Here is an 11513-nt window from a genome sequence, read left to right on the forward strand (position 1 = left end):
CGTTCAATGGTTCGTTAATGCTGTTTGTGAGCTTTCGCATAATATAAAAAAGACGCAATTATCTGTTAGTCGGTACGCATGGAAAAAAAGCAAGACAAATTAATCGGTAAGTTAGGGCGACTTTATTTAAGTGCGAAACGGAAGAAAAGAAGACCAACGGATCTGATTGAGTACCAGAAACAAAGGTAAGATATAGCGATACCGATATTAATTTTTCTTTTATCAATGTAAAAGAACACCGGAGAATTCCAAAACCGGCTAAAAACTATTTTAAGAAACATATTTTACAACTTAGTTTGTACAATGCATTTAATTTTTTAGAAAAATCCGAAGAGTTGAAGAATATGGTGCAGTTCAAGAGGAAGTCAACAGCACAATAACTGATCCCCAAACAGCTAACTTGACGGCTCATTTTTCTTTACCAGGATCAAGCAACGCAGGGAATGAAAATATGGTTCTGAATCCTGATGAGGAGTAAGTAGCCAGTGTTTTATACTACACAAACTGCGAACTGTATTTAACGATAACATTTATAATTAGCATTTTATTACGTTCAGAGTCTAATGAAAGGCTTAAATTTTTCATATAAATAATTTTCAGTTCAGTAATTGAACTTCTATGGATTTGTTCTTGGAAAAATATATATATAGGCCTAGTGTTACGGACAGATTAAAGAAAAGTTAGATACTCGGTATTACTGTTGTATGCAAGTCATAGGAAGTTATTATGGCTTGACGACCATACATACGTCATCGATTATCAATTTCAATTAGTAATTTTAAAAAGTGAACTAATAGGGCATTTATTCAGTCCAAGAAAAGTCCATGTGACGTGAAAAATACTAGTGCTATTATAAAACAAGCCGAAAGATAATTAAATTAATCAGTATGGGTGAAGTTATGAGGGTGGGGGAATAATTGCGAGAATGGAAGGCAAGCTATTGATAACTCACTGTGTTCGGTTCCAAAAGACAGTTTCTTCATCCCCCACCTCATTTCCCTTGTTTGAGCGTGTCTCAGTTTACAAATGCGTTCGACTATCAACAAATTATTGTGTTACTTGTGGTAGCCGCTAGCTGGAAAAACGCCAGGAATCCTTACTGCTGTATGTTGCAATATTCAAGTGCGTCATTGGGTGATTGTCCATGTTTCCTTATAAAAAATATTGAGTGCGAAAAATTTTCGCCTCGTAGGCTTTCTAGTAAAGGACGATATACAATATGGCTCTCCTGCAAACAAAAAACATTCAGTAAATATATGATGACATAAATTATTATTGTTCCACGTAGCCTTTCCTTTTTTTTGAATGTTACTTCTTTGTATGCAAGTTTGTACGTGCATGCATGTGTATGCCCGTATCTCGTGCTGTACCTACATTCTGGAATTAGACTTGTCATATTAGTGTACAATAAAACTCTCTTACATCATATCCCACATTTACTGATTAGTTTGCGAACAGTGGTAGAGTTTATAGGCAGGATTATAGAATTAACTGAATATTTCACTACCTTTAAAGAGTAATTCATCAACATTTTGAGCGGAACACACAACTATAAAATTGTACTCAAATATGAGAGCCAAAATAGGAAATTTCGTTACTTTTGGAATTTTGATACTCAACATGTCACAAATATATTTTGTTTTAATCTTTGCAGGACAGTCACCAAATCGTACGCCAAACTTCAGCCACCAATCCAACTGCTGGAAACGGAAGCCGGTGTTTTTCATTGGTCCACGGAAGTGTCTGACACCATCATCATAGAAAACATCAACATCGTTGAAAACTTAATAAAATGGCGTATGAAATGAGCAGTGTTCAACAGGAAAGAAAGGTATTTAGAACAAACATTTATTGCTGATTTAGAATTTTTGTAATAAAACGTTTGAACCTATTTGAAGCCAACAACAACCTGCTAGAACCTAGTAAGAGCCATAATATACTCTCATGACATACTTAATGTTCCAGCAGTACAACATGGCAGGCAGTCCGAAGAAATAGTCATCAAACAGCTAGAAGACCAGGAAAAAATTAATATAAGTAAAGCTGGTCTTTTTATTGACCAAGAACACCCATTTCTTGCCGCAACACCCGATGGCCTTGTTGGCGAAGGTCGTCTCGTAGAAATAGTGTCCTGCTTCGGCATATGGAATGGACATAAATGAAGCCATGCGAGAAGGCAAAATAAAGTATTTGAAATATTCTGAAGAAAGTCCTACTGTCATTTCATTTAAAAAAGATCCTGAATATTTCTACCAAGTCCAGGGTCAACTTCACATAACCAGAAGGGATATTTGCTTGTTTGGCATCTGGACTTCGAGCCAAAATAAATTAAAAGTACCTATTGGAAATTTTCAGAGACGACACATTCTGGAAAAAAAAAAAAAAATGGAACCAAAACTCGTTTTATTTTACACACAATGCGTTCTTCCGGAATTAGTTGATCCTAGACACACAAGAAATATGGAAATTCGGGATCCGCCGCACATAACAGAGGCTATCAGAAGTCATAAGATAAAATGCATGGGAAAACGAAGATCGTCCAAAACAAAACCGAATATTACACCCTGATTACATTAAACGTGAACATTTTTCAAGCTTTTGCAGAACTTTCAAGAAAATGTTGGTCTTGGATAATCATTCAAACTAATTTTTATAGTGACCTGTTTGATTTATCAATCTAAGTCGCCTGCTCACTTTGCTTCATAAACTATCACCTTTCATACTGGAAATTATTCTTGCTCATTGTTTCTAGAACGTTTAACCATGCCAAGCATTTTCATGAACCTTCATTTTTAGTATGCCAGCACCTACGTGTGCATTAGAAAGTATAGCCCGTGTGGTCACGTTCAGTGGATACCTAGAGAATCATTACCGTAATTATTTTGGATATGTAAAAAAATTAAATGTCTTACCTATAATGTAAATTTTAAAGCTGAGTTAAGCTTTCCAGAATGGTTAAATGCTCAAGTGAGCAATGGTGTTTAAAATTATAGAAGACATTGCTTGTTTAGGTGAATAAATACTGAGGTGTTCGTAACTGTTACTTTTGAAGGAAATTAATTCATTTGGCAGCCAATTGAGAAATTTTGTAAAATTTTTAAATGAGAAACAAGAGAATTTCATAAAAAGAGTGTTCAGTATGCATAAACTTCTTGTCTGGTAAGTCCTAACAAAAAGGAGAAACGAAATAAATGTATAATAGCGACCATAAAAATATTTTGCTTCAGTGGTAAGCTGAATTAAATTCTGTGTTTTGTTGTTTTAAAAGTGTGTGTGCATTAAATCGAATAGTATAAATGCCTGTCTAGTTAAAAATATAAAGCTTATGTACATTTTTTGTGCGTCACACGTAAAAACCAATTTGTGTGTAATTCTACTAAACTTGTTTAAATAATCTGTTGTCGTTTACTGTATCGGATTTGTAAAATTATTTCTATTTAAGCATTTGTTTCTCTTAAATACCTCTCTAAAGGCCATCTACATACTTTTAAGATTGTTGGACTTTTCTGCAAACTGTTTTGAAAAAGGTTTTTGTGATGTAAAAATATTTGTGTTTAAAATGTCTATTATACCGTACAGTTTTTTTTTTAATTTGTCTTTCTTGGAAGTAACTCGTGCCCACATTGGTTTAATTTATAGTGCTCTTTTTAAATTTATTTGTCTTTTATAACATAATGAACATTGTATATTGGTGTGAAACAAAATGTATGAATTACGTGTGAAATAAATACATGTTTTATAATGTGGAATTATGTAACGATTTTTTGTATAGTGCCTTTTTAAACCACGTCCAAATAAAATATATGCTACCTGCATGATAACTCATTGCCATGACACAAGTGAAACAATTACAAATGAGATTATTCCATGTTATAAAAACACGAACACTTTTTTTAAAAAAATAGTACATAATATGTATGTATTTCGAAAAGCTTTTACAACTATCATTGACAGATGCGAGTTATAAAAAATACATAACATCGATTCGGAAAATATATTTAACTTCGGCAAGATTTGTTTGCAGAATAAGGTAATTTCATGTTCCTTGGAGGATATGTAACGTTTAATATCCACGTGACTTCGAAAATTACGATGTAATATCACTTTTCCCACTTCATGTAAAAGTTTGTGTTTTTAGCAAAAACATAGTAATCCATTTTATCTTTTTTTTTTTACTTATGAACTACTAAACACGCGTAAAAAAATGCTACCATTACGACAAACATACTTTTCGCGTTATTTGACATTTGTGTTGAATGAAACGTTGTGTGTAGCCACTAGCTCGCGCGGCGCTCCGCTCGTACGGGGAAGGCAGGCAGGCAGGTAGCAATGCTGTCGAGACATCCCGACCCGTACCGCGCCGTCATGAGGAGGGAATGACCATGGAGTGAGGGAGGGTAAACCGAGTCTATCCCCTCCACCGACATCATTTCGCCAGGACGCGCTCCTAGTAGGCCACTCCTCCAAGGCTAAACTCCGCCCAGGCTAGAAGTATTTTGTGCTGCTCGCGCCGGATTCTGAGTAGCCGCTTCTCTATATACCACTCTTAATGGCTTGAAATCCTTGACTCAACCGTACTATTCATTGTATTTTAACGCTTGTGTCTAAGTCCAGCTCAAACCAGTAAATAACCGAATTTGGGCCACGAGATAACCGCTAAACATTTTATTTAAACCCTAAATATTCTAAAAAGCCGTAACCTTTAATGTATCTCATCTTGTGTGCATATCGTTCTGCAAAATTCTCATTATTATTTCACGGCTATATAGAATTAGCGTACCATTGAGAATTATACTACATTTTTAATAGTAACACGCCTAGAAATACTAGCCAGGTACTATAAAATAACATATCGCTGGAAACCTACAATATTCGCTTCAATTTCTTATGTGAGAATAGACTTCACTAACGTAATTGTAATCAAGAAACCCATTTGTCACCTCCTATATGAATCACACATGATACGGTCAGATGGTTTTCAGACGATGGTAATTGGTTTATAGTCCTTCAGGGCGTGTCGAATAACTCCGTGATACAATCACACAGTTTATTTGACACGTTAGCCAAATAATAACGTGAATTTTGCAAGGTCCATACTGATCGCTAGGAACTGCAAAAATTATCATTTTCAATTATCTCTAGGTTAGGCTCCACGATCCTATATGACCTCGAGCAAATTTATTTGCTCATTGGCTGCTGACTGGTAACGCCTGTTAACTGGGATGCTTGTTATTCGATACTCCTTTGGCTAAGGATTTTCCATAGGCCCAGAGTCATGCAGATTAACTGTGGTCCAATCATTGAAGCAGCGTAAAGTTAGACGTGTTTGGAGTCTAGCCTATCACGATATGAATCCGCGAATTTTGCAAGGCCCGTACTTATTGCTAGAGATTCCAATATTTCGCGGAAAAATTTTTCGTGTCAAGATGTTTCTCAATATACTGTAGCAGGTTTTTACTGCTGTGCATAGGGACTGGCAAGTTTCACGCGGGTCAATGAACTCCGCTGCACATTCATCTAATGTCACGTGTTCACTGGCTCCCTACTTTAGAGAAGAATACTTCTTCGGCAGGTTGTTTCTAATTGGCTCACAAATATTTCCTTTTATAAATCAGCTTAACTCAGTTATCGCCTAGATCTTATCCTTGGTGTAGGCATACCAAGAGTTTTGTATGTTCTTATTAGTCCTTTGTTTCACGCTACAATTACCGTTTTGGTAATATACTAGGGCTATTATTTCTACGAGTGTTTTATAATTATTAAATAATATTCTTATATTATAAATTCTATAAATAAATTTGGGTTACCCATAGCTATAAACACACACAGGATTACAAATGATATTATAGGCATATTAAAATATTATAGGTTCAGTACTTACTGGCTCGCAGTCCTCCATACAAAATTAGGGCTAGTTGAAAAAGCAGCATAAGAATTATATTTTTAATTGAAGCTTACCCAGAAATGAAACCACTTCATTTTCCAACCTCTAGATATTTTTGGTAAAATTATTTTTAAAATTACGACACTGTTTTCTGGCCAATCTTTGAAGTTCATTAAAATTGTTACCGCAATTTCATAGGTTCAGTCTAGTGCGGAAAATCAATTTACGCTGGCTTAAAAAAAAAAATGGAATCAACTGTACAAATCATTACTATATCCAAGTATAAAAAAAACAGTAAAAATTTTTACTGAAAAGTAGATACATCTACTTATTGCTGGAAATCATTATTTATAGGGGGAGGTATATTTGACAATTTGATACACTTAGTACATATTTGCAGCCAGTCTTTTGTTAATGGCTCTTATCGTCTAGATGAGCTCGTTCCGCATTTAGCTCAGCCAACTAAGAAGCACACACTGATATGAAGACCACCTACTATACGCTGTAAAATATCTAAGTCAAGTAATAAATATATTATTCTAATCATAAGTGTAATCAGAGGTTACTGTGGATAATTATCGTCTAAACTTATAGCTAAGAGACGTGAAACATTGTACCTCTGCGTTGATTCTGCTATTGGTTCTCGGTCCTTCTGGAGAACCATCGAATCAGAAGCAGAGTAGGTACTGGGTAGTCCATGCTAGAGGTCATTGAAGACGCGAATTTTTCCCTGTCTCTACTTGCAGTCGATCATCGTCAGTAATAAAATAAAAATATACAGACATTAGGACAGTGTGCACATGTCTACACGAAATGTACGTGTAACTACACCCGAGTGTGGAGCCGGGGCTCTCTAGGAGAGACCACACGGGATGTTCCAGAAGGCAGGGCTACCTCTTGCCGCGGTCCAGCAGGTCGCACAGCGCCCCGATGTACGTCTGCGCCATCTGCAGCGTCTCGAACTTGGACAGCTTGTGGTCCTCGCCCAGCGAGGGTATCACCTCGCGCAGGCGGTCGAACGCCTCGTTCAGGCCGTTCATGCGGCGGCGCTCGCGCGCGTTCGCGGCCAGCCGCCGCCGCCGCAGCACTCCCGGGGAGGGCGCGCGCTCGGCGCCCGAGGCGGCCCCCAGCCTGCGTCGTGCGACGCTGCCGCCCCCGCCGCGGCCGCGCCTCGCGGGCCCGCCACCGCCGCCGCCGTCCGCCGGGTAGCCGCCGCCGAACAACTGCTCCGCCTCCTCCTGGTGCCGCAGGCAGAGCTCGTCCGCGCCCGCGAGCTTCAACGGCGACCCGGTAGCCGTCGGCAACTCCTCCTGCGCCGGGAAGCCCGCGCCGGACGGCCGGACCGCCCCGTCGTCGAACTCGGACGGAAAGACGAAGGGCCTCCGCTGGGGCTCCCCGCAGCCTTCCGCGGCGAACCTCCTGGGGTAGGCGCCCGACTGCGTTGGAGCCGACGTCGGCGGGTTGCCGTACCCGCCGGGGAAGGTCGTCGACGTCTTCAGCTGGCCCATCTGGTGGTAGTGGCGCCCGCTCACCATATCCATCCTGCTCACTGTCCGCGTGTCGCGCGCTTCGTCACCCACGTCACCAACACGTGGTAAGACGTCACCACCTTCCCTACACTGCACTCGTTACTGGCCATCGGAGGAAACGTCTACAACTGTTCCGCTGGAGACAGACACGCGCTGAAGACTGAGCGCAACGTCGAAACCACGTTCCCACGCGATTCAGCCCAGCCCGCGCGGTCGTGCTGTCATCAATGTCCGCTTAGCGTCGGCCGGCGCAGAGCATTCTGGGTGCCCCCGCATCACGCTTCTGGCCGCCAGCGCCTCTTGCTCGGTGTCATCGCTCCCGATGAGAGCCTGCGCGCCTCTGGGCCGCACAACCCGCGCGGCCGTTCCGGTGGCATCCTGGCGAACACGACCGTACTCCCAGAAGGGGAGAGAAAAAAAACACCATACACGAACGCTTCACTGTGGACGTTCACCGCTAGGGGAATATCTCAATACTGGTCAGCTCAACGTGGAGGGTAAAGGACACTTTTTCGAAGACGTGCGAGGCCGCTAGTGGTGTTTTTTCCCTCTCTTTTTTTTTTCCCTTCCACTTTGTGAAACTGACGGTAATAATTTTTTTTTTTGCTTGCCTGCGCGCCGGTGGCCGGCTGGCCAATGAGGGATGGTCGGAGGATGGTATTACCGGGCACTGTGGTGGGGGGGAGTAAACCCTACCTTCTTTACCCCTCCCTCCCAGCGGTGGACCTCCCTCCCCCCGCCTGGCGCTGCACACAACTGGAGAGTCGAATTCACGAGTAGGAAGGAAGCGCTCTGCGAGCGAACCACCTTTCCAAACGAAAACAAGGGAACAAATATTACCACTAACTAAATTTTAAGCAGTATATTTCTAAATATTAATTTATAAGTCACTAAAACTTACCTTATTTACCATATACCACTTATTAATGTAACTTTTAATTATAAAATATTTGATAGTAAAAGTTTTACTTTATATTAATTTAAATTTTATGATATAAAGAAAATTTTGATCTGATGTAACTAATATGTTTAATTTAATCATGATTAATACTTCGAAAATGAGAATAGCTTCGCAAGTCTCGCTACGCAAGTAAACTATAATTATTTTGTCACGTGTTATCTTTTATAATATAAATTTAAATTATATTGTTTAAAGGTTGTTGTTGATCTTTATTATATGCCTAAAGTAACTAAGATATTTAATTGAATAAGGATTATACTATGTCAGTCGAAATAACTTCGCAAATAACTCATTATATATAACCTATTTTGTAAGTTAGTAATTATTTTTGTAGATTATCATTATAAGGAAGACATATGATTTCGGGGACTTTTCTGTTAGCCTTTTTCATACTTAAAATTCTGTAGTACATTTATTGGTGTATCAGTCATATATAATTCAGCGTGTCATTTAAATCACTAAAATGTATTTTTATGACTTTATTAAAAAAATTGATATTTATCTAATACCTTTAATTTTAATATCAATGTATTATACACATAACCTTTCGGGATAAATTCTCTGGGTGTTGGTGAAAACCGCATTAATAACCCTTGTGTAGTTTGAAGGAATATTATGCTAACAGACGTGGTTAGCTACTGTATTTTATGCTATTTAAAGATAAAAAAATTATGTGACATATTTATTTTATTATAAAATACTAGACGCATTACTGGCTAGACGTCATGCTCTCTATATCTATAGTGTGTCCCATTCTTAGATTGCAGTGTGCATTTAAACAGGCATTTTCTCTCTTTTTACAATGCACAATTTATGCCATTAGCGTTTTCCTTGTTTTGGTGTGCTTTGTTTACCGAGACAAAAAGTTTTAGACAGAACTTTGTAATACGTTGACATATTTTTTAATGTATCTGTAAGATTGTATTTTGTAAAGTAAAATTTGGAATGAGAATTTTTGAAATATCATTTAATCAATAGCATCATCTGATAATATTAAAATTATATTTCTAAGGAGTCGTAATTGAAAAACGCTATCATGCTCTTTAAAAATCATCAAGCGCGGTCAAACAACATTTTCCGTGAGGTGTTGGGTGTAGCATTATGGCGAATAGTGGGTATAAAAGGATTTAAACTACTTCATAGCATATCGTCTCCTGACCATTCCTGTCTCCATGGTTTTTCTTTCCCAGTCATGTCTCAAAAAGAATTATTTTTGCATACTTTAGTAGTTTACGATACACTGTAACGCACTCAGGCGGAAGAGGGGACAGAACCTTCGAGACTATGATGGATTTAGAACTACTTGTGCGTGGATTCGGTGGTCATGGATTGGAGTCATTCCGAGGCAGTGGCGAATCCGAAATGAAGGATTGGGTAGGAGTTCTTTAGGGACAAAATAACGTTTTCGGGGGTAAATCGGGGAAGTCATTAGCTCGAGACCAAAGCTTTTGGATTCAGCACGGCTTCAGACGATGCTACATTCGTTCTACACTGTTAGAAAATACCGTTAAATTTACGTACTTTTCAACGAAGACTGTGTCTTAAATAAACGTTGAACTAATGTTCGTTGTTAATGGAAACTATTTTTTCGTAGAAACTACGCTAATTTCAAGTTTAAAGGGTACGATAAAGGATGAGTTATGAAGAGTATTTTTTTAATGAAGACGTAACCAGAGTTTTTCTAACACCAAGATGATTCTTGTACGCTTTATTTTCAAAGCAAAGAACTTTTGAAACTCTACTTTTTTATAATATCCGTAAATTTATAGAAAATCCATGGATAAATTGTAACCAGCGATCTTCGTATATTTTAGGTGAAAATTTTCAACAACGTAAGGTTGAAAAAAAAATCAAATACATATCTGGCACAAGACTGTAATCACGACCTTTGTAAATTAGGTTCACAAATAAAATCTTAATTTTAGTCATTGGAATTTCAGGCTGTATCCTACATATGATAAAAGTGTTAATAAATAAATGTACTAACTACAAAATTATTATTTCGTCCCATATGACCTGCTGTTTGTGAATAGAGTTTGTGAACATATAAATTAATTTTGGTTAAATAAAAAATTAGTTAACAGTTCTAACCACAATTTTATTATTGTATTTGCATATATCGCTAGTGACCTTTTTTTATACGTAATTACATTATTTAATTTTAAATCATACATTCCTGAGCATTGTAATATCTCGACAATTTCTTGCGACAATATGTAAACTGTAAACAGTTCTCAAGTCCCGCCAAAATGACCCGTAACTCTACTCCCATTGGCTGTTACACCATGCGTCCGTAAAATAAATAAAATAAAGTAATTTTCTTCTCTCCCACGAACACGATCTTCCTAGCGCAGTTGTAAATAAGTAGGTTCGAAAACGTGGCGGTCGAATTTCGTTCACGCGACGTACTGGTACGATTATTGTTATATATGTGTACACGGCATTTGGTGGGAGTGATTTCGTGAATGGAACGGAAGTCATATGGAACGGAAATGTGTAACCACGGCACTGCCTTCTACGGCGGATGGCGCGAACAGAAGTTCACAAACACAAAAAGGTTACATTTACAGATTTATAACAAGACAGGCAGCATGCTAATAAAGTTCCTAGTCGTAAATCAGGTCCAAAGACCGAGGTTCAGAATTTTAAAGTCCTTTTCGCTCTTATAGGAGCGGTTTCATTATATAGTTTGACATTTCGGTCTGCTAATCAAATGAATCAATATTCGACGTAGCTATATTCATTTCTATGCATTTTTAGCGGCGGGTGCGGAAACTACGCGTGATTCGCGTCAAGAAATGTCGTTGGAAACACATTTTGACGTGACAACGTCTAATAAATTGTTGAACGCCGGCTGCACGCACGACAAAGGATGACTCATGGCCCGTTACGCACATTTTCCCGTTACGCGTTGTCCCGTTACGCTCATCGTACGCTTGCGCCGCATCGATCTCTCTTCCACTTGATTGGAACAACCATCGATTTGACTTTTTCGAGGCACATTAAACTTGAAACACTCCCATTCGTTTCCTACTTTTCCTATCATCGTCCTATCCTGAACAGAATAACACAGATTGGAAGTAGTTAATTAGCAAACATGTATAAAAGTTATAGTTAAAATAATCTGTTCGTTAAAGTA

The 11513-nt window shown here is 38.5% G+C and overlaps 1 protein-coding gene across 1 annotated transcript; it reads right to left on the bottom strand.

Annotated features, from left to right (window-relative positions):
• Nucleotides 1-6774: 6774 nt before the first annotated feature.
• Nucleotides 6775-7425, bottom strand: LOC134528162 (twist-related protein 1-like). The gene has a single exon (XM_063361518.1). It carries the CDS (start codon nt 7423-7425, stop codon nt 6775-6777), a length of 651 nt encoding a protein of 216 aa, XP_063217588.1.
• Between the last annotated feature and the right edge of the window lie 4088 nt (nt 7426-11513).

Source organism: Bacillus rossius, chromosome 1, assembly GCF_032445375.1.
Source record: "Bacillus rossius redtenbacheri isolate Brsri chromosome 1, Brsri_v3, whole genome shotgun sequence".
In the NCBI taxonomy this organism is placed as follows: Eukaryota; Metazoa; Arthropoda; class Insecta; order Phasmatodea; family Bacillidae; genus Bacillus; species Bacillus rossius.

Coding starts and splice junctions, on each gene's coding strand:
- LOC134528162 (XM_063361518.1), bottom strand. CDS start 7,425: ATGGATATGGTGAGCGGGCGCCACTACCACCAGATGGGCCAGCTGAAG.